The 26,795-nt window shown below is 42.1% G+C and overlaps 1 protein-coding gene across 1 annotated transcript in view; it reads left to right on the plus strand.

Moving 5' to 3' along the window:
• Window positions 1-26,795, plus strand: part of AATF (apoptosis antagonizing transcription factor) — a 111,282-nt gene that overhangs the window by 37,827 nt on the left and 46,660 nt on the right. Inside the window, exons 5-8 of the mRNA XM_018064167.1 lie at window positions 4,885-4,999; window positions 6,548-6,755; window positions 7,291-7,455; window positions 9,011-9,094. Of these exons, the coding sequence (XP_017919656.1) occupies window positions 4,885-4,999; window positions 6,548-6,755; window positions 7,291-7,455; window positions 9,011-9,094 (572 nt within the window). The remainder of the gene's footprint in view (window positions 1-4,884; window positions 5,000-6,547; window positions 6,756-7,290; window positions 7,456-9,010; window positions 9,095-26,795) is intronic.

Consider the following 26,795-nt stretch of genomic DNA (forward strand, 5'->3'; position numbering starts at 1 on the left):
TTCAGCTTTGTATGAGTGATAGAGTTCTTTGGTTTGGTTCGTTTTTGTCTGGGGCTGGGAAGAACTCACTGTGGAATCTGAGCCTTCAGGAGAGTGTCTTTCCTCACCCTGGTCAATTGTGGCTTCAAGGGGACCTGCCGTGTCCAGCAGAGGATTGCTCATTGTTTCTTCAGGTTTTACATAAAACTTCACTGGAAGGAAATGTGACCATAATACTGCAAAGAAATAAGAATTGGGTTCTGGCTTCTGAATCTCTTTACAGGAGGCTGTCCATGTATTGACCACTGATGATTTGACGTTGATAAACTTTTTTTTTGGGGGGGGGTGGTGGTGGTGGTTAGAAGCACAGAATTGCAGATTTCATCTCTGGTAGGTCTCCTGACACTTTGATGCATGGTGGTGCTATCCCTGAATGGAGCTTAAATACTTCAGGGCTACTTTCTGACTGGGTGAAGGGGTGTATAAAATGACGACGTATGAGAGAGTATTAACAGAAAGGCACACTTTGATTTACTGATATTGGCTCTCTGCCTTCTCGTTGGATTGATATGCTGTCTAATATATCTGCAATGGATTTTTTTAAACTGACTTGAACAAAATAAAAGGGCTTGTATAGCTACTGGAAAGTGGCCCTTAAAAGTAGTAGTCTCTGTGTTGGATGTTTTCACAATTCTTGGTTATGTTACATGTGAGAGTCAAATTACGACTTGCTTGTTGGGGGCAAGCAGCCATAAATGTTATGGACTGCTTTGCAGCTGCTTCTCTGCATGGTTCTTGATCTCCTATTTTAGATCATGGACACGTGGTACCTGGAGGAAGTAAGGGACAGGTACTTGTTTTTCCTGTTCTTTTAATTATTTTTTATTATGGCAAAAAGATACATAGCATGAAAATTACCATTCTAAGTGTACAGTGCAATAGTGTCAAGTATATTTACATTATTGTACATCCAATTGCCAGAACTTTTTGATTTTGTGAAATTAAAACCCTATACCCAGTAAACAACAATTCTCCATTTCTCTCTCCCCCCAACCCTTGACATGCACCATTCTCCTCTCTGTTTTTATGAATTAGACTACTCTAGATACCTCGTATAAGTGGGATGATACAGTATTTGTCCTTCTGTGACTGACTTATTTCACTTCGCACAGTATCCTCAAGGCTCATCTATGTTGTGGCATGTGACAGAATTCCCCTCCTTTTTAAGGCTGAATAACATTCCGTTGTTCTTTCAGACTAGGCCCTCTGTGTAGAGATAGACTGGGGAGGTAGAGTTATTTTTACTTCAGCCTTAGGAGTTAGTTAAGTATTTCTAAAAATTGTGGTAAAATATATATGGCATAAAATTAACTGTTTTTAACCATTTTAAAGAGTACAGCTCAGTCGCCAGTACATTCACCTTGTCCTGCCACCATCCTCACTACTGCCCATTCCGGAAGCTTTTTCCCCATCCCAAGCTGAAACTTTGTGTGCATTAAACGGTGAGCCCCCATCCCCGCCTCTCCCCAGCCACTCTTCTGGTTTTCATCTGTGAGTGTGCCTGTAGTTTTACATTCCTCCTATAAGCGTAATCACACAATGTATGTTCGTTTGCAACTGGCTTATTTTGCATAGCCTAATATTTTCAAGATTTAGTCTTGGGAATTTTGAGGACCACTTTGCAGATGCAAAATTGATTTGTGGTTTCACTTTGGAGAACATGGGCTGTCTTAACAAATAGCTGTTTCTAGAAAAGGAGGAAAAACAGTGGTTCATACTTGCATAGAATTGGGATGAGATGAGATTTTGGTTTTCACGGGCTTCCTTACAAGTGTTAGTGTCTCTCCTATTTTCTTAAGTTTCTTGCTGTAACATACTTTCAGAAGCTTAGCTGTTATGGGCTCTCTGTTTATAATTCTCAGCTATTTTCATAGGTGCTCACTGACGGTAACATAGTGTTTGTAGTTGCCATTTTTATTCTTTGCTTTCCTCACTATTGTAATTATTTTCCGTACACACACACACACACACTTTTGCATTATTCCAGTTACACGCTTACCTCGTGCACGTGTGCTACGTTGCTTCAGTCGTGTCCGACTCTTTGGGGCCCCATGGACTGTAGCTGCCAGGCTCCGCTGTCCATGGGATCCTCTAGGCAAGAATGCTGGAGTGGGTTGCCATTTCCTCCCCCAGGGAAAGCTTCCTGATCCAGGGATAGAACCGGTATCTCCTGTGTCTCCTGCATTGAAGGCAGATTCTTTACTGGCTGAGCCGTCTGGGAAGTTACACGCTTAGTACATTTAGACTTTAAAGTAATTCTTGTCTTTGAAATTGTTATGTCTAGGACTTCTCTGGTGATCCAGTGGCTAAGACTCTGTCCTTCCAATGCAGAGGGTGCAGGTTTGATGCCTGCTCAGGGAACTCATATCATACCTGCTGTGTGATGTGACCTAAAAAAGAAAAAATTGTTATGTCTTTATTCTTTTTTTTCTTCTTGCCTACTTCTCATCTCTTTATACTTAATCCGTTTCCCCAAAACTATCAGAGGAATAATTCTGTATTATTTTTTCTTCTTGAGAATAATTTTTTATCATTATATTTGGTGGAAAGTTTTGCTGAGATTCAGAGCAACGGGTTGAGAATCTTGGGTTGGAACAAAAGGCGTTTTGGATTTCTTCAGAGATTGCAGGTCCTTGCAAGTGATATGGATACGTACCGATTATAAAAGGATTAGAATGTGGAATTTATAAATGATAAATGATCAAGGATCTTATGCTACTTATAAACAGGGAAGTTGTATTTATATAGTCTTATATGCAGATTATTGGAGGAATGCAAAGTAGCTGTTAGGTCACTGAGTTCCTTCTGACCAGTCCAGGGGGGCTTTCTCAGGTAAGCTCTTAGCCTTACAGTGAAATGGGATGCTACAGCATGATCTGTTTGGAGAACTGGTCTGAGTCATGTGTTGGTGTCCCAGTGATAAAATAGGTTGGGATGCAAAATAGGGAGGAAGTTACTCAGGCTGGACAAAGTAGAAGCAGAAGAGTTAGAATCAAATTTATAAAAATCAGATAAACGGAAGTTTGTGTGAGCTGGTTAGTCTGGAATGTGAAACAGAAATGAATGTGCTGCTGCTGCTGCTGCTTAGTTGCTTCAGTCGTCTCCTACTCTGTGGACCCTGCGAACTGCAGCCCACCAGACTCCTCTGTCCATGGGATTCTGCAGGCAAGAATGCTAGAGTGGGTTGCCATGCCCTCCTCCAGGGGAGCTTCCTGACCCAGGGATCGAACCCGGGTCTCCTGCATTGCAGGCACATTCTTTACCAATGAGCCACGAAATGAATGAATGAAATGAAGCCCAAGAAATGAATGTAGGGTCTGCTAAGTGAGAGTCAGGACGCTTGAAAGGTTAAGTTTCCTTAAGGGAAAGAGGGAAGGACTGATAGAAGCACAGCCAGAAACAAATGGACAACTCTTAGTGATAATATGTGTGGAAAACACAGGGTTTAGCCACTGATCGAATATACTGAATACCGGCACCAAAATGTCAGTGATCGCCTATGAAAATTAAACAGAGATGAGAGAAGCAGAGAAAGGAGAAGTATTGGATTGGAAGAAAAGACTTGTTTCTGACATGGTGTGTTTGAGGGAGTGATGGAGCATCCAAGTGGAGATTTTCTTAGTTGCTGGAAATGTGAGAGTTTGATTATAAAGAGATGTCTGGGTGCTATCAAAACATAGCTAGTAATTATCAGTGTCTAGTTAGCCCCTTTAGTAGGATTAGTAGGATTATGCTGATAAGGAAGGTAAGAGTTCCTTTCTCAGAGAGCCAGTTCTTATTCTGAAAGCTCTTGGTCATAGACGTTACATTTGATCCCGACCAGCTTTATTACGAACACATCTTGTTGGTTGTGAGGAGAACCGGGTGAGAACATGCGCCTGATGGGCAGATTTCCAACAGACGATTCAGTACACTGGACGCCCCAGAGCCTGGGGTTCCACATCTCTGCATCTAGCCAACTTTGAACCAGCGATATTTGGAAAGAAAAAAAAATGTCAGAAAGTTCCAAAAATTTGCAGCACTCTGACAACCATTTCCACAGTGTTTGTATCATATTCATAACAATTTTTGTAGCACTTACATTATACTAGTTGTTATCAGTAATCTAGAGATGATTTGAAGTATGTGTGAGGATATGGGTTATACGCAGATTAGGCCCTTTGATATAAGTAAGGGACTTGAGAATCTGTGGGTTTTTGCTACCCAGGGGGAGAGGCCCTGGAACCAATCTCGTGAGGATACAGAGCGATGACTGTATTGCGAACAGGAAGTCATTAACTTGGGTGTGTGCTCGTGAACAGGAACTTTGCATAAGGGTAAACGCTGAGAGATTGAATGAATGAGGTGGCAGCTCACACCAGAGGCAGAGAAGATCTCTCAGGGAAGGGAGGTGGTGGTGATAGGAATCCTAGGACTAAGTTGTGCTTCTGGGGGGAAAAGAGAAGGAATTGCTTAAGGAACCAGTTGATAAAGAGATAATCCAAGAGGCAACCTGTAGAAAGAACTGAGAGGGCAACACCGGAGGAAGAAAATGATTGCTTATGATGACAGACAAGGAAGGGTTTTGTCAAACTCGGTAAATTTAAGAACTCAGAATTTATTGCAGATGTTTTAAGTTTCTTACACATGTTTCCTTGCTTGTTCTCCACAAGGACTCTAGGAGGTAGGCACTGTTATTATTTCCTTTCAGAAATTCTGTATTTCAGAGAGTTCTTAGGCCCGGCCAATCCTGTACACCCACCCCCGCCCCAGCCAGTACTACTCAGGAGGCAGGCATCAGAGGCATCACCTGCTGTGGGGCACTGTCGGTAATTAACTGTTCCTTTTCTCTGCTTTATTTCCCAGGTCACAAGGCACTTAAAGCACTGTTGAGGTCATTGGTGGATCTCCAGGAAGAGTTGCTTTTCCAGTACCCAGACACTAGGTATCTCATAGATGGGACAAAACCCAAAGCAGAAAGGTAAGGAGGAATGGAATTATGGAATTGCTGTCTTTTCATCTGAATATTTTCCCACTGTTTATAAAGTCAGGTCCTTCCAGAAGATGTCAGACTTCTTAATGTTAGTGAACTATTCAATAGAAAGAGCCTTTCACATTTAATTGGTAGCCAGGATGGCATATGAATTGGGAATTCTCTTTTGGATTTTTATGTGTAGTTGTGCCTAATTGTGTTTGTGCATGCTCAGTCGCTAGGTTGTGTCCAACTTTTTTGTGACCCGGTGGACTGTAGCCCTCCAGGCTCCTCTGTCCATGGGATTCTCCAGGCAAGAATACTGGCGTGGGTTGCTATTTCCTCCTCCAGGGGATCTGCAAAAAACTTGCCTTTGGGGTTAGGGGGCTGCACCTCTTGGCTTGTGGGATCTTAGTTCCTCGACCAGGGATCAAACCCAGGCAGTGAGAGCACTGAGGCCTAACCACTGGACCACCAGGGAATTCCCCAAACTTGCCTTCTTTTTTAGATCTAGTGAAATTGTTGGTGAAAGCACATTTTTAGTATGAATGCTTAATTGATGTTTACGAAGCCCTTTGTTGCACGTACGTGGAATTGCCAGTTGCAGCCATCGACTTTTTAGTAAGGGAAGAAGCAGTTATTTTGACGGGTGGAAACATTTTGGAAAATAGCAGAATAAACCTTTTTTTCCCCTTCCTGAAATGATCACATCTGATGAAGGGTCACCCCCCTCCTTGGCCTCTCCCTCTGGCTGAGCTTGCTGCAAGTGGTACCTGCCTGTTGTTTTCCGCTGCGCTTCTCTTCCGCTCCACTCCTTTCCACTGAGTTAGTTTGAAGGACGGAGGAGAGGAGCTCACATGTAGGAAGCACTTCCTGTGTGTTGGGATCAGCAGTCCACAGAGTGCAGCTGGTTCTAACTGGAGGCTCTGGTACGTTCTCAGGTGGTTGAGGGCATTGCAGTTTAGCGTGAGTTCTGTGGCCTATCGCTTTGAGTTTTCCTTACGTTCTGCTCCTCTTCATTTGGTTCAACTAATACTATTCAGCTTTCCCAAACGATTGGTTACAGAGAGACATATTTCCCTTATTGATTTGGGGATTAAGGTCATAAAAGTATGATTATGTGTTTAATTTTTAAAGACCCTCCTATAACAGTATAACAGTATAGGCCTGGTTCATGTGCATTTCTGATAATGTTTTTAACAACCTCATTTACTTTTATGGTTTTCTTACCTTTTAAAAATATTTTTGAAACCACCTATTTTTACATTTCTTTGAAAAAGTACAGAAGATTTTGTTTGACCGCATGAATGCTCTCTTACAACAAAAAAAGCCATACCCTTTTTAAAAAAAAATAATTAATTTATTTGTTTGGCTGCATAGGATCTTTAGTTGCCACACGTGATATCAAGTTCCCTGACCAGGTGTCAAACCCGGGCCCCCTGCTTTGGGAGCGCAGTTTCAGCCACTGGGCCACCAGGGAATACTCCTGACTGCACATGGGCCTAGGTTTTACCCAGGTAACGTTTATTTACACTGGACTCTTACTGGGTTTTCCAGTGAAGAAGAGATTTCCAGTGATGATGAACAGCTCGTAGAGGAGGAGAAGAAGAAGCCACAGAGGAGGGGCCCGGCAAAGAGGAAGCTGGAGATGGAAGAGTACCCCAGCTTCATGGCGAAGCGCTTTGTCGACTTCACTGTCTACAGGAACCGCACACTCCAGAAGTGGCACGATAAGACCAAGCTGGCTTCTGGAAAACTGGGGAAGGCAAGCGTGGGTGCCTGTGTGTGTGTGTGTGTGTGAGTGTGTGAGGCAGGTCGTGGCAACCTGAAGCAGCTGTGAGAAATTGGAGCTGCAGCTCCCTTATATGGATGATGCCTTGATGTGGTAGTCATCCGTCATTTCTGTGGAAAAATTTACTGAACTCCTACCACTGAGGTTTATACCATTCAGGCGTGGGTTTATCAACTTTATTAGTGAAGAGTGTTTTAAGTCTAGAAATGGTGGCCTTGTAAGTGTTGGAAAAACAAAATACCTTAAAGAAACGGACTTTACCACAATTAATATTAAAGGAGCAGAAGTTAATCTCTGGGTATAGGAAAGTAATGTGACCTGCTTAAGACTAATTTTTAATTTTTTTCTGAGAACAATCACAGCCATTCACACATTCAGCCTTTAACCGAAAGTCCCTCCTGGAAAGAGGATTGTCTGTGTCTGCTGACACAGAAAGATAGAGAAACCAACGTCGCTGGCTGCTGCAGAGACTTTGTGCGTTATCTGACACTGGTTGATATTGTTGCAGGGTTTTGGTGCCTTTGAACGCTCAATCTTGACTCAGATCGATCATATTCTGATGGACAAAGAAAGATTACTTCGAAGGACACAGACCAAGCGTTCTGTCTACCGAGTTCTTGGCAAACCTGAGCCAGCAGTCCAGCCTGTCCCGGAGAGTTTGCCAGGACAGCCGGTAAGGACTGATGCATGGTGATTACGGGAGCAGTTATCTCTCCCTAAAGGAGGCTAATTAACTGGACGATCTGCTCACCTCCTTGTAGGTATTCCTTGGGGTATAAGACATAAACAAAAGAAAGTGGGGGAGCGGGAAAGCACTGCTTTGTTTGAGAAACTGAGATGATTTGGGAGGGGAAAGTTTTTAAAAAATGAAGCCACTGGGGCACAGTTCTTGAGGTGCTAGCCTACTGTGTTACCCCTTTGCCTGGCAAAGAAATAAAGCCACTCTTTCTCCTAAACAAAAAATAATAATGAATAAAGCTATTATTAACTTGTGTATAGCCTTCTCTTAAGTTTGAGTTTGATATGAGTCTGGTCATGGAAGCATTTGTAATTCAGTTTTTAAAATTCAGTTTTAAAGCTTCTTTAGAAGCACTAATATTGAGTTGAGTGTGTACTTCAGGCTTTCCTTTGCATGCTTATATGCTCCAGGAAAGGATCCAGAATTGGAATAGGCAGATTCTTCTGTCTGAAGGAGACTCTTTTATTTATAGTAGAAATATATACTTAATATTTATTTCTTAAGTTCAGAAGAATTTTAAATGAAAAGTAAAATTCCGCTAGTCTGAAAATTCCACTCCGTAGGTTTAACCAATGTTCGTAGTTGTAACAAGCTTTTAGGTATTTTCTACACAGACACAGACAGACACACACACACCCACACACATATATAACACATATGCTTTCATAAAAATACGTTTTTTAGAACTTTCCTGTTGGCCCAGTGGTTGAGACCCCATGCTCCCAGTGCAGTGGGCATGGGTTCGATCCCTGGTTGGGGAGCTAAGATCCCACATAGCCTGCACAGCATGGCCAAAAAAACAACAACAACAAAAATGTCTATTTTTTTTAACTAAATGGGATGGATATATATATATGTATATAAATATATAAATTATATATAAAATCTTACAGCTTTCTAAATTATTCTAGGTATTTTTCCAGGCTGTTACATAGAGATCTACCTCATTTTTTCTAATGGCTATAGTATCCCATTTTATGGATGTGTACTATAATTTATTTGAACAGTGGATATGTATGTTTTCTCTAGTTTTAGAAACAGTGCTATCAGAAACATTCCTGAGCATTTATATATTTTTGTTTTTATGTGAACATGTGGATACACTTCTAGAAGTGGAAATATTAAAGGGAATATGCATTTTAAATTCTGATAGATGTTGTAAAATTGCCTCAAAAAGGCTGCTGTATTTTCCATTACTGAAGATTGCCTGTTTTAGAGGTGAAAAATGATGTTTTTTCATCTCAATTGGCATGTATTAGAATGAAATTAAATATATTTTCATATAACCATTGAGCATTTGTGTTTTTTTCTGTCAAGTGCCTATTAATGTTTTGCCCATTTTTCAACGGCATTATTTTTGTTCTTTAATTGTAAGAGCTCTTTGTATCTTAAGGAAGATAGTGCTTTTACAGTCCTACACATTCTTTATAGTCACTGCATTACTTTGGCAACCTCATTGGGATTCACTCTTTCCTTCTCGTGGATGTAGGAGATCCTTCCTGAGGCCCCTGCTAATGCCCACCTGAAGGACTTGGATGAAGAAATCTTTGATGATGATGACTTTTATCACCAGGTATGATTTTTACTCTCTTTTCTTTTGTTGTAAATGAGGCATTAACATTTTAAGACACCTGATAGAATTCTGTGACCTAAAGGGTAGCCATCGTACTTCGGAAGGATAGAGTCAGACAGGGTTTCTGAGCATGTACTCAGAATCGACTTGCTGTGTAGTTCTAGATGTGTTACTTTGCTTTTATAGTTTTCCTTCTGAAATGAAAATAGCTACAGCTTCTTTGTTAGTTGTTACAGAGTATAAGTTATTGTAGAGTAGCTTCAGTGTCTTTGCATCAGATGATTTATTCTCTCTCAGCCACTTTGGATGATGTTCCTGGAGGATTTATTTTTTGTTTGGTTTCTTGTCCTGTTACTAGTAGGTAAGGACATGGCGTTGGAAGGCCAGGATCCCAGAATTCTTGAATTGCACTTCTGCTTCTGTCATACTACATCTCTTCTCTTAAAACGTTCTTGTGTGTGTGCATGTTCAAATCAGTTAAGTACGTACGAAGGTTGTCTGCTGCTGTTGATTATAATAATAGTGTAGTGCTTTGAAGACAGAAGGAATTGCTAGAGATTGAAATGTAGTCCAGTTCTCACTGTCTCCTCACAGTCATTCCCCCTGTTCTTGCCCTGCCCCTGCCATCTGCTGCTCTTTCTGATGATGGTTGTACTATCAAGGTAGACTAAACATCTGGGCTATCCTAAAGAACTAAAATAATTTCCTCTAATCCTGGGTCTCTTTTATCAGTCATACATCATAGCGAGACGTGCTGTAGGCTGTCCCCTCTCTAGCTCTGGAGAGTCAGGGATGCTGTTCAGTTTTGGTTGAGTCATTATTTGTCACAGTGATCTTTGTTAACTTTTATGGAAGACTTTTCAAATGCTTGTTGGAGGTGTAGCCATAATGACAGTCCTGTGCAGTATATGGAAGTACGAAGGAAGGAACATAGGAAAACTGTACTGCGAAGAAAGTAGAAAAAGTGATTCTGTATTGAGGAAGCCTCTGGTTTTGCCCTAACAAAGAGAGAGATTTTTTTAAATTTATCTTGCTGTTTACTCTGATGTTCCATAAAATTATTGCTGTGTGTCTTAAAAGTAATGATGAGTGGGTAGAGGCAAGAGGATTGGTGTGTGGCCCCAGGTGTTCCCAGTCAGAGGTCTTGATTCTTTTTTCCTTTTTTTCTATTATTATGTCCATTTGTCAGAAGAGTGGGGAACTCTGTTTTGCTCTAGAATGTCTGAGAGAGTACCCGACATGGGATACTAATGCTGTGTGAGTGTGTGAGATCATGGGAGACAATCCAAAATGTTCCAGTCTTCATTAATTGAAGTGTACATTGTTCGATAGAAAGTGCATCATAAATTAAATAGGCCTAATGAAATAAACTGAAATTACTGGGGGAAGCTGCTTCCACTGGCAATCCTCAGTCTGAAGGATTTTTTTTTTTTTTGGCCTGGAGGTCTGCTTAAAAAGAAATAGCATTACTTGATTGGCCCTTCATCCCAATTAATAATTTTAACTTCGATAAATTCTGATTTCAGTTATGACTAGTCACATCTTCGCTTTTCCCCTTGCTGGTTAATTGGGGTGCTGGGGTTAATCTAAATTAAAACTTAAACTAATAGAGGTCAGCGAGGCAGCTGAAACACCTGAGTGAAACAAATGGGGCTGCCAGGCACAACTTTATCTTGGCTGTTTCCCAAGAGGGAAGTGGCAGCAAATTGGAGTTGTTTCAGCCTTCTGTAAAGGTGAATGATGGGTGACACTTGTTAATGTACAGCGTCTCCGGAAGCATTCCAGATTGCTTTGCTGCCGCACCAACTGCTGCCATCCACGCACAGTCAGTAGGAACTGGACCAGTTGCCAACATCTGGCAGCACAGCAAGGAATGGGTGCAAGGCTTGAAACCCCGCAGATTCTAAATATGGTGCTTAGAAGTGTGCAGGCTTTAATCACTTACCACTCTTTGGCAGCAGGCTACGACAGCTTATCCCAGCCTCGTACATCACAGTCGACATCTGCTGAGCCGCCAGGCAGCTGCACATTCATTTTCTTTTCTTGCCTTTTCTCTTTGCCTCCTAGTCCTCTTCTTCGCGCTACCCCCCCACTTCCCCTCCCCCCAGTCCCACCCCCTGCCTCCCTTCAGTTTTCCTCCCCCTCCCCCAATATGCTTCTTGGGAGAGATGATCTGTAAAGATTACCACTTCATTGTGTGCAAGTAATTGTGGTGATGCCAGGCCCTTGACAGACACAACGTAGCACCTGTTCTGCTGACCTGGTTAATTTCTTCTGTTGAGTGGGATTTACCAGAGATTGGAGCTGAAGCCAATTCAATGATAAGGCTAAAGAAAATGGCTGTATGTTTTCTGTCACCTCCCAATTAAATTGGCTTCATAAAGTGCTTTCCTTTATTTGTCAGGGTGGTAAGCCTGAGCTAAGTGTTGCATTCAGAAGTGGTACAATGTATTACAATGGGCCTGTGAGTTTTCATTTGTGTTTTTTGATGCGGTTGGTTGTTTGGAAGAGCTTGGTGGTGAATATAATAACGTTTCGCCTTTTTTTTTTAACCATACTTGAAGCCAGACTCTTTGGGTCCATGTTTTGTAAGGAAGAGATTATAGCCACATTGAATTTTAATGTTTCATTGTAAGGGTTTAAAGGCTTACTTCGTTAAGTCATGTGTCTCAAGGCTGTGTAAATGCCCTCACCACTGAGAATGGTGTTCAGGGTCAAAACGCGCAACACAGACACACTCACTCTCTTTGTTTCATAATGGGCCTTAAATTACTACAACTTAAAAAATATGTCTGTGTTATTTAATAAAGGTACATGCGAGTGTGTATGTGTGTGTATAAGCAAATACATATAGAGTATGTGTGGAGAAGACTGGAGAGTATCAGATACTGTAATGGTACTTTTTTTGAGCTGAAAAGAACCTCACAATAATGAGTCCCTGAGACATTAGGTAACTTCCTGAAAGTCACATGCTAGTACTTGAGCCAAGATTTTTTAGGCCAAGCCCTGTTCTTCCCATACCTCTGTTTCTTAAATGTTTCATTTGTGAGCCACAGGAAGACTTCGCTATAGTACGATGCTTTTCATTTTGTGAATAACTGAGCTTCATTTTCTCAGAACCAGAAGAAACATTATGTTGTGTTAGAAAGTAATTTTTTTTCCCCTTTGAAGGCAAATGATTTATTGAACTCCTGATTTCTTAACAATTCTAATGAAAAAAATTAACCTTCTAGTTGTGTTCCTGGTTTGTTTGGAGTTGCTGAAAGCCCAGAATGTGCCCAGTGGTGACGATTTTAGGAGGGAAACTTCACAGGCTTCAGACATTGCTGAGTTCTCACTCACTGGTGGGATCAGCTCGCGTCTGGCTCAGTTGTTGTTAGAGTTCATCCCTAGAGATTATTTCATAAAATGTGAAAGTTACAAATGACCATGAAGGAAGAGCCATGTTTTCAGTGTCTATTGTTCATTTTCATGATCCCATTTGCAACTTTTTTTTTTTTTTGACAGTAAGTGCTTTTAAGGTATGTTGTCTATATTGCCATTTAAAGTTGAGTTTTGACTCGATAGGCCTGAGTTCTCAAAGAGCGGAGGAAGGACTAATGTTTACTGAACACTACTAACGTGCCAGCTCCTGGACTGATTAGACAGGTACTTGATTCATGTCTTCATTTCATCCTCCCGAGATCTCCAGGTTGAGCTATGACTGCATTTAGCAATAAGCTATAAAGTGACTGTAAAGTGACTGGGTATTTTTAAAGCATTAAAAAAAATTTTTTTTTTAAATTAATTATTGCTGCCCACAGGCTTTCTCTAGTTGCAGTGAGCGGGAGCTGCTCTCCAGTTGTGGCGTGTGGACTCCTCTCGGTGGCTCCTGGCACGGAGCACAGGCTCTGCGTGTGCAGGCTTCAGCTGCGGCGTGTGGCCTCTGGAGCGCGGGCTCAATGGCGGTGGCGCCCCCGCCAGTGACTGGGTTTGTTCTTTTCATAGCCGAGACCTCAGACTAGTTTCTTGTCACCTCGTGAAGTATTTTGCTCTGAAAGGACTAATTGAACTTAGATATTGACAGGTCGATACCTGGATTTCTGAGGGTTCATTAGGATTTTGTATGTTGCTTCTGACTCTGTTTAGGTTTGATCTGGTTTGTCCTGTCACTTTGAATTTAACCAAGAGCGTCTGGAGAAAGGCGTAATGGGTTCTGTTCTTTTGGTGACCACTTTGATGGGTTAAATTTCTCCTTTTATCTGCCATCAGAACATGTCTATAGCTGACCCTGCCACATGCTGGACATTTGTGTCTAAGACATTTGATAATGTCATAAACAAGTAATTACTAATTCGGTGAACTATTAAAAGTCGATAATGTTAAGAAATAGAGAAGAGGCAAGCTTTCTGACAGGGTCGTTTACTTAAATTGGTGAGTGATTAATATGGACAGCTGATAGGGTGGCTTTAATTGTATGCATTTAGATCATAGTGTGAATAAGGGATGTGTAAGGCCATTCCTGGGAGAAGGCAATGGCACCCCACTCCAGTACTCCTGCCTGGAAAATCCCATGGACAGAGGAGTCTGGTAGGCTGCAGTCCATGGGGTCGATGAGGGTCAGACACGACTGAGCGACTTCACTTTCACTTTTCACTTTCATGCATTGGAGAAGGAAATGGCAACCCACCTCAGTATTCTTGCCTGGTGGATTCCAGGGACGGGGGAGCCTGGTGGGCTGCCATCTATGGGGTCACACAGAGTCGGACACGACTAAAGTGACTTAGCAGCAGCAGCAAGGCCATTCCTACGGTTAACGGGCATACAGTGTTCTTGTTGGCATGTGTCTTTCCAGTGATTTGGTTGATGGCTGAGAATATGCTTTAAAGTTTGATTTGAACCTACTCCTTTTAATTTGTTGCTGGAAAACAGATCCGTTCTGTTCAGAGCAGTATTTCATTTTTAGTTTGACATTGAGATGTTGCTGCTATTGGAGATGTGGATAGTGTTTCTTAAAAGTTGGGTAAAATTTATTACATGTATATCTTCTTGGTGACTTTAAAGAGGATGTATATAGGAAGTGCATAATTTTGAAAACTGAAATTATGGTTGAAGTTAGAGCAGAGAGTTAATCAGTTAGGTTTCTTAAGTTGTAATAAAGGAGTTAAAAGAAACCCAAACAAATATCAGTGTCTAATTAAACCCCTGTTTTAATAATTACAAGATTATGTTTTGAATCTATGCAAGAATTTTATTTGAGATACATTCTAGTTTTTATGTTGCCATTGTCTGTCTGTCAGTGTTTAGTCCCAAAGATAGTGTCAATATCGGCATTTGATAGCTAGTGTGGGCTTGCTATTATGGAGCCTGCACACACAAAAGCCACATTTTAAATGCAAGGTCGAGCAATTTCATCAAACAGCAGCGTCAAGGGAAGGCACACACGACTGGCCCTCGTTTCTTTCAGTTCTCTTGCTTTATAAAAACACCGGAGCATGACTTTGGTTCTACTGCTTCATGTAGACAAAGGTAAAACCTCAGAACAAAGCCTAAAACAGGCTCCATTTGATGGAGCCAGCTAGGAAAGAAAGAAGAATTGGCCTCAAACCATCGAAGAAACTTCACATGCAGGTGGTCCCGTGGTAGTTTACTAGGCAGATATGTGGCCAAAATTGCCTTTTCTATACTAATATAATGTTAAACCCAGTGTCAGCTAGTTAAGTGTCAGTTAGACACAGGGTTCCAGCAGTGTTTGAGTAGACTCCAGTGAAGAGTTTGGCACTTTAGAAAAGGGGCCACTACCTGTTCACCAAACTGGGCCTGGTATCGTCTTGTTTTTAAATTATATTCAGTGTGTGTAGCTCCTTAAAGCTTTACTTTAAAAGTAAATTATAGGGACAGTGACTTAGCATAAAAGGGGAGTTAAAAAACAGCTTTAAAAATCATGTGTATTGTAGATCTAGCATAGAACCTGTTGCTCTGAAGTTAGATAGTGTCTCTGAAAAGTGTCCATTCCAAACTCTTTATACTAGAGCCTAGGGGACTAGGGTGGGATCATCTCATCTTTAGACACTGAAATCCAGGTGTTGTTGGTCCACGTTTGATTTTCTTATTTAGTTATTTATTTACGTATGGCTGCCCTGGATCTCGGTTGCAGTGGTGGGCTTCTCATTGCAGTGGCTTCTCTAGTTCTGGGGCCATGGGATCTAGGTGCGGGGGCTTCAGTAGTTGCAGCATGCAGGCTCAGTAGTTGTGGTGCATGGGTTTAGTTGCTCTGAGGCATGTGGGATCTTCCCCAACCAGGGATTGAACCTGTGTCCCTTGAACTGGCAGGCAGATTGTTGACCACCAGCGAAGTCCCTGACTTTTTAGCATATTATGCTGCCTTTTGACCTGACACACTTAAAAGTCCATTTGAGTGTTTTCAGATTTGTAACTGTTTAGGAAACTGAAGATCCAGTGTGTGTGTTCACACTGTGACAGTTCAGATGGGTCACTTTCATGCGGTTATGCGCTTCATTCACTAATTGCTATACCAGATGCTAGTTTTACAATGACTAATAAGACAAACCCCTGCCCGAGGAATTGTGTCATCTAATGAGAGCAGAAGTGAAAGTCACTCAGTCATATCTGACTCTTTACAACCACATGGACTGTAGCCCGCCAGGTTCCTCTGCAGGCAAGAAAACAAGAGTGGGTAGCCATTCCCTTCTCCAGGGGATCTTCCCAACCCAGGGGTCGAACCTGGGTCTCCTGCATTGCAGGTGGATTCTTTAAGGTCTGAGCCACCAGGGGGAGTCCTAACAAGAGCAAAGTTCTCAATTTTGTAGTCATATAGCTCCTCTTTCCGAGTATGACTTTAATAAAATTTAAATGAAGAAAATAAGTGGTGCACGAGAGCAATCAGGTCCTTGATATGAAAACATTCATATAGCTAAGACTGAGCTCCCAATGCAGGGGGCCTGGGTTCGATCCCTGGTCAGAGAACTAGATCCTACATGCCGAACTAAGAGTTCACATTCCGCAACTAAAAATCCTTCATGCCACTGCTAAGACCTGGCACAGCCAAATAAATAAATAACGATTAGACAAAACAAAACCATGTAGTTCCATATAGTGCTTTCTTATCACAAATGTGCCTCACATACTTGTTGGCACACAGGTTTTTTCTCTCAACAGACTCCTAATTCCTTAAGTCATGTCTCAGTAACTTGTAAAAGACCCTGAGACATGCTGTTAGATTTTCCAAGAATTTAGTGATTTTTAGAAGCCAGTATTGCAAATCTGATATCCACTGAAACTTATTTCAGGTTAGAGGAGCCTTCAGGGAGATACTGCTTTGGGAAAGATCCCTGATCTTCCCCTTGCTTATAGCAAGTAATAATAAAAACCTTCCTACTCCTGGCCGGAGGCGGAGGGGAGAGCATTCAGGTTGGTGATAGGTATTTAAATGTTCATTTTGCTGTAGCCTACCTCTGTGTTTTTAAAAAAATTTTCTGTAATAAAAAGTTGAGAAGTAAAGTCTTTCAGATTTCTTTCTTCCTTCCATTAATTGATTCAGCAAATATGTGAGTATCAACTATGTATTTATTGAGTAACTTGTTCTAGGCTGTGCTATCTGATGCGGTAGCCACTGGCCACATGTAGCTAGCTATTTAAATTTCAGTTGTAGCTAATTAATTAAAATAAAGTTGAAAATTCAGCCTGTCAGTCATGCTAGTCACATATCAAGAACTGTAGCCACATGTGCTAGGGGCTGTTGTACTGGACAATGCAAATATCGAATATTTACATCATCACAGAGGCTTCCCAGGTGGCTCAGTGGTAAAGAATCCCCCTGCCAAGACAAGAGACTTGGGTTCAATCCCCGGGTCAGAAAGTGCCCCAGGAGAAGGAAATGCCAACCCACTCTAGTATTCTTGCCTGGGAAATCCCATGGGCAGAGGATCCTGGCAGGCCGCAGTCCGTGGGGTCACAGAGAGTCAGACAGGACTGAGCGCACGCACACACATCATCACAGAAAGGTCTGCTGGAGCTCTGAGGGGCCGGGACAAAGCAAAGGCCTGCCCTCTCTCTTAGAAACAGGATGACACTGCAGTGGAAAACAGTAAAACTGGGTATGGATGAAGGGGCCTAGAACAGGGATGGGATGGCTCCTGTTCTCGGGTGGGATGGTCAGGAGATTCAGTGATACTTGAGCAGAGCCCTGAGGGCAGTGCACACCAGACCATGAAAGTTTTGGGGGGAAGGGAATGGCGAGTGCAAAGGCTCCAAGGCCCTGCTGCAGCTAGCGTGTTCTAGGAAATAGGGAGGCCTGTACCCCCGGGGTGGGGTAGGTAAGAAAGAGCAGGATAGGAGAGCCATAAGTCAGAGCCATAATGGGAGGCCAGGTCCGGAAGGAGCTTGTAGGCCACCCTGAGGCTTTGGCTTTCACTAGGAAGCCACTGGAGAGTTTTCAACAGAGGAGTCACATGATTGGACTAATATTTTTGAAGCATCACTCTGATGTGTTGAGAGTAAATTCTAAGGAGGCAGGGTGGCAAACAGGAAACCGGAGGCTCTCATGATAGTCCAGGCAAGAGGTGGAGGTAGCTGGGACTGAGATGTTTTAGAGGGAGTGCTGACAAGTGGCTGGACTGAATTTATGCTAAAAGTTAAACTGATGGATTTGGCTGATGGATTGTGTGTGGAGTGTGGGAAGAGAGGGATCCAGGATGACTTTAGGGATTTTGGTCTGAGCAGTTGGATAAATGAAGTTGCTATTTACTGAACTGGGGACAAACAGCGAGAGAAGCTAGTTTGGAGAAGAAATCTGGGACTCAGCTTCGGTTACACTAGATTCCACACCCTGCCCCTCCCCGACCCCATGGACCTGTGCTGACTTTAATTATTATTATTCCAAATTGGTTATATTAAATTATCACTGAAGCAGTCATAGGGAATTGTTGAGGAGATAGTTATGTATAAAGTTTTGGAGTTCATGAAGAGGTCTGAACTGAAGGGGTGAATCTGAGAGCCATCAGCATATAGATTGTATTTAATACCATGAGACTGGATGAGACCACCTAGGGATTGAAAGTGGAGAGAAAAAGAGAAAGAGATGCAAAGCCCACGTCCTGGGGCAGTCAACATTCTGAGTTTGGGGAGATGAAGAGGATCTAGTGTAGGTGCTGGAGACGGTGAGAGAAAATAAAGGAAGAGCGATTTCCCAGGTTTCACATCAAAGTGATTCAAGAAGGAGGAAATCCAGTATCGTCCTGATACCAAAACCAGGCAAAACTATCACAGGGAAAGAAAGCTACCGACCAATATCTCTAATGAACAGAGATACAAAAGTCGACAATCTACTAACAAACTCACTCCAGCAACACATAGGCAAGAATACTGGAGTGGGTTGCCATGCCCTCCTCCAGGGGATCTTCCCAACCCAGGGATCGAACTCGGGTCTCCCACATTGCAGGCAAATTCTTTACTGTCTGAGCCACCAGGAAAGCCCTCCCACCCCCCTCAAAAAAAAAAAAAATTATTTACCATAACTAAGTGGGATTTAGTCCAGGAATTCAAGATTGTTTTAACATCAGAAATCAATTAATGTAATCAAATGTTATAAGGGCCAAAAACATGATCATCTCAATAGATGCAGAAAATTGTTTGACACCCTTTCATGATAAACACTCAACAAATAGGGATAGAAGAGAATTCCTTACCTAGTAAAGAACATCTATGAAAACCCATAACTAACATCCTATTCAGTGGTAAAAGACAGAAAACTTTCCCCAAAGATTAGAAATAAGGCAAGGATGCTCTTGCCACTGATATTCAATGTTGTACTGGAGGTTTTAGCAAGGGCAGTTAGAAAGAAATAAAAGGCATCTAAGTTGGAAAAGAAGAAGTAAAAGTATCTCTTACTTGCAGTTGGCATGATCCTATATATAGAAATCCCAGAGAAGCCACCAGAAAACTACTTGATCATGAGTTGCAGGATACAGAATAAACACAAAAACATCAGTTGTGTTTCTATACACCAGCAGTAAGCAATCTGAAAAGTTAAGAAAACCATTCCATTTACAATAGCATCCAGATGAGGAAAATACCTGAGGATAAATTTAACCAAGGAGGTAAAAGACTTATATTGTTGTGTGTGTGTGTGTGCGTGCGCACGTGCACGTGCATGTGCGTGCGCGCACGCACGCACGCACGCATGCACGCTTTGTCATGTCCAACTCTTTGTGACCACATGGACTGTAGCCTACCAGGCTCCTCTGTCCATGGAATGTTTCCAGGCAAGAATACTGGAGCAGGTTGGCATTTCCTACTCCAGGGGATCTTCCCAACCCAGGGACTGAACCTGTGTCTCTTGCATCTCCTGCATTGGCGGGCAGATTCTTTACCATTGGTGCTACCTGTGAAGCCCCAAAGACCTGTATGCAGAAAGTTATAAACTTTGCTGAAAGAAATTTTAAAAGACCTAAATAAATGGAAAGCCATCCCATTTCATGGATTAGAAAAATTCTAATTTATGGATTAGAAGACTTAAGTATTGTTAAAAATGACAGTACTCCTCAATTGATAAACAGATTCAACACAATCTGTATCAAAATTGCAGCTATCTTTCTGCTGAAAGTGATGAGCAGATCCTAAAATTGATGTGGAAATACAAAAGACCCAGGATGGCCAAAACAGTCTTGAAAAAGATCAAAGTTGGAGGACTCATAGTTCCTAATTTCAAAACTTATTACAGAGTTGTAGTAATCAAGATGTTGTGGTACTGGTATAAGGTTAGGCATATAGATCAATAGAATACAATTGAGAATTCAGAAATAAACCTTTACAGTTATGGTCAATTGATTTTCGACAGGGGTGCCAAGACAGCGGTGAGAAGTCTTTACAGCAAATAATGCTAGGACAACTAGTTACCCACTTGCAGAAGAGTGAAGTTAGAGCCCCCTCTCATTCCTACACGAAGATTAACTCTAAGTTGATCATATACCTACATACAAGAGACAAAACTATAAAACTTCTAGAAAAAAACACAGGAGTAAATTTTCATGACTTTGGGTTAGGAAATAGTTTCTTAAATATGACAACAAAAGCACAAGGGACAAAACAGAATAAAAACAGATACGTTGGACTTCATCGAAATTGAAAACTTTTGAGCTGTGGAAGGTCCTACCGGAAAAATGAAAAGACCCACAGAGTGGGAGAAAATATTTTTAAATTGTATATCTAATAAAGGACTGATATCTAGACTATATAAAGAACTCTTAAACTCAATAATAAAAGCAAATAACCTACTAAAAAATGGCGAATGATCTGAATAAACATTTTTCCAAAGAAGGTATTTAAACGACTAGTAAGATGCTCACCATTATTAATTAGTTTACTTTCAGTTCAGTTCAGTAAGATGCTCACCATTATTAATTAGTTTACTTTCAGTTCAGTTCAGTTGCTCAGTCGTGTCCGACTCTTTGCGACCCCATGAATTGCAGCACGTCAGGCCTCCCTGTCCATCACCATCTCCCGGAGTTCACTCAGACTCGTGTCCATCAAGTCGGTGATGCTATCCAGTCATCTCATCCTCTGTCGTCCCCTTCTCCTCCTGCCCCCAGTCCCTCCCAGCATCAAAGTCTTTTCCAATGAGTCAACTCTTCCCATGAAGTGGCCAAAGTACTGGAGTTTTCAGCTTTAGCATCAGTCCTTCCAAAGAAATCCCAGGGCTGATCTCCTTCAGAATGGACTGGCTGGATCTCCTTGCAGTCCAAGGGACTCTCAAGAGTCTTCTCCAACACCACAGTTCAAAAGCATCCATTCTTCGGCGCTCAGCCTTCTTCACAGTCCAACTCTCACATCCATACATGACTACTGGAAAAACCATAGCCTTGACTAGACGGACCTTAGTCGGCAAAGTAATGTCTCTGCTTTTGAATATGCTATCTAGGTTGCTCATAAGTTTTCTTCCAAGGAGTAAGCATCTTTTGATTTCATGGCTGCAATCACCATCTGCAGTGATTTTGGAGCCCCCCAAAATAAAGTCTGACACTGTTTCCACTGTTTCCCCATCTATTTCCTATGAAGTGATGGGACCGGATGCCATGATCTTCATTTTCTGAATGTTGAGCTTTAAGCCAACTTTTTCACTCTCCTCATTCACTTTCATCAAGAGGCTTTTGAGTTCCTCTTCACTCTCTGCCATAAGTATGGTGGTGTCATCTGCATATCTGAGGTTATTGATACTTCTCCCGGCAATCTTGATTCCAGCTTGTGTTTCTTCCAGCCCAGTGTTTCTCATGATGTACTTTGCATATAAGTTAAACAAGCAGGGTGACAATATATAGCCTTGATGTACTCCTTTTCCTATTTGGAACCAGTCTGTTGTTCCATGTCCAGTTCTAACTATTGCTTCCTGACCTGCATACAGATTTCTCAAGAGGCAGGTCAGGTGGTCTGGTATCCCCATCTCTTTCAGAATTTTCCACAGTTTATTGTGATCCACACAGTCAAAGGCTTTGGCATAGTCAATAAAGCAGAAATAGATGCAGAGGGCAGACACACAGAAACCATACTCACAGAAAACTAGTCATTCTAATCACACTAGGACCACAGCCTTGTCTAATTCAGTCAAACTAAGCCATGCCCGCGGGGCAACCCAAGACGGGCAGGTGATGGTGGAGAGGTCTGACAGAATGTGGTCCACTGGAGAAGGGAATGGCAAACCACTTCAGTATTCTTGCCTTGGGAACCCCATGAACAGTATGAAAAGGCAAAATGGTAGGATACTGAAAGAGGTACTCCCCAGGTCAGTAGGTGCCCAATATGCTACTGGAGGTCAGTGGAGAAATAACTCCAGAAAGAATGAAGGGACGGAGCCAAAGCAAAAACGATACCCAGCTGTGGATGTGACTGGTGATAGAAGCAAGGTCTGATGCTATAAAGAGCAGTATTGCATAGGAACCTGGAATGTCAGGTCCATGAATCAAGGCAAATTGGAAGTGGTCAAACAGGAGATGGCAAGAGTGAACGTCGACATTCTAGGAATCAGCGAACTAAAATGGACTGGAATGGGTGAATTTAACTCAGATGACCATTATATCTACTGCTGCGGGCAGGAATCCCTCAGAAGAAATGGAATAGCCATCATGGTCAACAAAAGAGTCTGAAATGCAGTACTTGGATGCAATCTCAAAAACGCCAGAATGATCTCTGTTCATTTCCAAGACAAACCATTCAATATCACAGTAATCCAAGTCTATGCCCCAACCAGTAATGCTGAAGAAGCTGAAGTTGAACAGTTCTATGAAGACCTACAAGACCTTTTAGAACTAACACCCAAAAGAGATGTCCTTTTCATTATAGGGGACTGGAATGCAAAAGTAGGAAGTCAAGAAACACCTGGAGTAACAGGCAAATTTGGCCTTGGAATGTGGAATGAAGCAGGGCAAAGACTAATAGAGTTTTGCCAAGAAAATGCGCTGGTCATAGCAAACATCCTCTTCCAACAACACAAGAGAAGACTCTACACATGGACATCACCAGATGGTCAACACCGAAATCAGATTGATTATTAGTCTCTAGGGAAATACAAATCAGAACCACAATGATCACTAGGATAGCTGTGACCAAAAATGACAGATGATAACAAGTTTGGGGAGAATATGGAGGATTTGGAACCCTTGTACACTGTTGGTAGAAATATAAATTGGTGCAGCCTCTACGGAAAACAGTTTGGTAGTTCCTCAGATCAACCATAGAGTTACCATATGACCCAGCAATTCTACTGTTAGGTTTACACCCAGAAGAAATGAAAATGATATGTCCACACAAAAGCTTGTACATGAATATCTGTAGCGTTATTCATAATAGCCATAAAGGAAACAACCCAAGTGACCATCAACCGATAAGTGGATAAACAAAACATGGTATATCCATACAATAAATATTATTCAACCATAAAGGGGATGAAGTACTGAAACTTGCAGCATGGATAAACTTTTGAAAACATTATGGTAAGTTAAGTGAAACAAGAGAGTCACAGACCATATTTGTATGATTTATTAAATGCTCCAAATAGGCACAATTTATAGAAGTGAAGAAGTGGATAGGCGGTTGCCTAGGGCTGGCAATATTGGGGGTGAAACGGGAGTAGCTGATGGGAAAAAAAAAAAAACTGTCTTTTGACAGTGATGAAAATATTCTGAAATTGATTTTGATGATGGTTGCACACCTCAGTGAATATACAAAACCATTGAATCATAGTTTAAATTGGTGAGCTGTGCATTTTATCTGAATAAGGTCTTTTTTTTTTTTCCCTTAAAAGAGTGACATACTGTGTTGAATGTTGCAGACAGATCAAATAAGATAAGGAGTGAGAACTGGCTGTTTGGTTCAGCAATGTGGAAGCCATTGGGACCTTCACAGAAACTGTTTTGTTCGAGTGCTGAAGCGGGTTCAAGAGAGAATGGAGGGAGAAAAGTTGGAGATGGCATAGACAGTCGGGAGAAAGCTTGCCTTAAAGGGGAGAAATGGGCAGCAGGGGTCAGGAGCGGGTTTCTTGTTTGGGTTTCAGGTAGATGTCCTCTGTATGCTGCTTTTGTTGTCGTCCATTTGTGTATTTTTTAGGCTGTGCAGGGTCTTTGTGGTTGTACACAGGCTTCTTGCCGTGGAGCATGGGCTCTAGAGCCCACGGTCTCAGGAGTTGCAGCCCTCAGGCTTAGCTGCTTGTGGGAGCTTGGTTCCCTAATCAGGGATCCTGTACACTGTTTTCTGATGGAAATGATCCCGTAGAGGGCGGCATGCACGTTCCAGGGAGGAGGTGAGAATGGCTGCTGCTGTGTACACAGGTAGAGAGGGGTTGGTCTGATGCACAGCTCTTGTGTAGATATGGGCATGAGGACAGAGTGTGGGAACTCTCGTTCCCAAGGAGCTATGGGGAGGGTAGTATGTGAGGTTCTTACCTGAGGGCAGGGGCTGGAGGTTTGAGAAAAGAGAAGGTACGGCAGAGTCCTCAAGCAGAGCGGGAGAGTGTAATTGGGAACACTGGAGACCCACGTAAGGTTAGTGGAAATGGTTTTAAAGTGACTGAGACCAGTTTAATCCATCTTGTCTGTTTTTCCACTCATTGCAGCCGTATGGATGCAGGTATTGAGATTTAACAAGGAAATAGAGGTACATAATCCCTTACCTGCAGTTCTGACACTAAAAAACCCCTCACCTGCAATTCTGACACTGAAAACTTACAGTAGTTTGCTTGTTTGTTTTTGTAAGTTTGGCAAAACATTGTGGTGGCAACATCTGAATGGTTCTGAAGCCGTATTAACCTGTGAAAGTCATTCAGCCGTGTCCAACTCTTTGTGACCCCATAGACTGTATAGAATTCTCCAGGCCAGAATACTGGAGTGGGTAGCCTTTGCCTTCTCCAGGGGATCTTCCCAACCGAGAGATTGAACTACTAGGGGAGCCTGCATATTAACCTATAAGGCTTTATTTATCCCACTAGGTAGGGATATTTATGTATTTTGCTGCAGAGGTGTTGATATGTTTGACTTTGGGATTCTGCCCCAGGCTTCGCTGGGGCATTTATGGTACATACACTGTATCATCACCTTCCCCCAAATCCCAAAAGCTCTGAATTCCAGGACACGTCAGTCCCTGAGGGACCGTATGCCATACAGACCGTGGATCTGTATGACAAAGGGACAGCACGCAGCAGACTTGAGGGCGTTTACCGGAAGTGACCGTCCTGGTGGCATCGCATGCCCATAAGTATGGAGAGGGGCAAGCACGTGAGGAGGAGCGGGGGAGGCATGCTGAAAAGGCGGCGGATCAATGGGCTATTGATCTGAGGGGGGAAGAATACTGGAGTCTGCAGGCTAAAGGGAAAATCCTGGAAGGAGAGGCTGAGGTTTGTTTCCTCTGGGCTTTTAATCCTTAGAGGACATAATGCAGAATATAGTTTAGCACTGCCCTCTTGGTTGCTTGTAAAGCCTGTTTAGCAAAATAGTCTCTAGTTCTGAACGACTTCCTCTTCATTCTTTCAATACAAATGTTACATAGCATAGTGTCATTATACAATAGAATACCGTAGAATGCCCAGAAATAGTCAGTGATTGATGTAGTATCCAAGAGGATGTATAACCCCTCTCCTCACCTTTTATTTTATAGATAGAAAAAAAAAATAATTATATATACACACACACACACACACACACACAAGCACACACCAGGACATCTATCCATTTACCAAGAGACAGAATCCTGGAAATGGGGGCTGTTGGAAATTCTAAACAATAGCACTGCTGGCACCTTGTTCCTTTTGGTATAGATTAGGAAGAACGGCTTAGTGCAGTCACTTAGTCCTTGTAACATTCTTTTTATGTATAGGAAAAAGAAAGGAAAAGCAAGTTCTTTAGCAGTCAAATTGCCTAATTCTCTCTCTGTCTTCACATATCAGAGCCGAATACTGGTAATGATTTACTTACACTTCTAGTTAATAATTAGACATTGGGAGGCACCATATATCATGCCTAATGGAATATATGGGGTCTGATGAGAAAGTTTTCTGTTTTGACTAATAAATTTTAACCCAAATGGCCAGGCCTGGTGAAATATTATGGCCTTCGAAATATTTTAGAACTTGTGCTGAGGAAACAGTGTGAATTTCCTCAGCGAATGAATTTATCATCCCTTCCAAATCACAGGCCTTAGCTCCAGCTGTGGAGTGGAGGCATGAGGCAATGCTGAATCAGAAAGTGGAAAAACTAATCAAATCCTTAGAAGACCGAGGGCAGTGAGGCAGAGTTAAGGCTGACTTTTTCAGCGGTCGCCTCGAGCTGTACATTTTCTGATTTTAGTAACCAAAGGTGGGTTATCTGGAACTTCAGTAGTAAGATGCGCTTGGGTTTTTGTTCACGCATTTGACTTCCCTCCATTCTCTCTGTTATTAATATTATTCTTGTAAATATCGTACTTGCCACTGCAGAAGTGGGATGCTTTTCATCTTTGATCCAAAGATCTAGAACTTAACTCTTTCCTTTCAGAGGTACTATCAAAATACTCACTGTGAGCAAGGTAGCGTGCGCAGTTCTGAGGGAGGAGAGAATTTTGAGTGATACTGTGCCTTGCCCCCAGGATGCTTACAGTCAAGCAAAGGCGCTGTAAACAACCAGAGTGCTGGGCGAGGGGGTGATAAAGAATTCAGGAGAAGGGAGATTCGTAACAGTCTGGGAGAATTAGAGAAGGCTGTGGGGAGGTGATGGCATTTGATTGAGGCCTTTGTAGAGGGGTCGATAGGATGCTGCAGAGGGTGAGATGGAGGGGTGGCTGTGGGAGCAGAGGGCGATGGGCTGGGTGCAGGTCCTGGAGAACGGAGAGCAGTTAGTTGTCCTAATAGAATAAATGGTAAAGGAGAGGATCAGTTGTGCCCAAATTAATCATGGTTTGGTTTGGGAAAAGTCCTTCAAATAACAATCTGCTTTTCAGGTATTGACTTAGTACTATTGTGAGTTTTTTCTGTACTTTTTACACTTTCTCCCTTCCATTCTGATTTTCCTTCATTACATGTCCTATTTGTTATCCACTGTTCGCAATCAGTAGAAAGGAACTTTGAATTATCGTATTTGCTCATTGTTATTGTTAGCAGCTGTGGTGATTCAGCTATGGAATTTTTTTGTTCCAGATTGAGTTCTGTCTTTATCTCTGAGTATCATTATCTGATGTTGACAGTATT

The sequence above is a fragment of the Capra hircus genome, chromosome 19 (assembly GCF_001704415.2).
Source record: "Capra hircus breed San Clemente chromosome 19, ASM170441v1, whole genome shotgun sequence".
Classification (NCBI taxonomy): Eukaryota; Metazoa; Chordata; class Mammalia; order Artiodactyla; family Bovidae; genus Capra; species Capra hircus.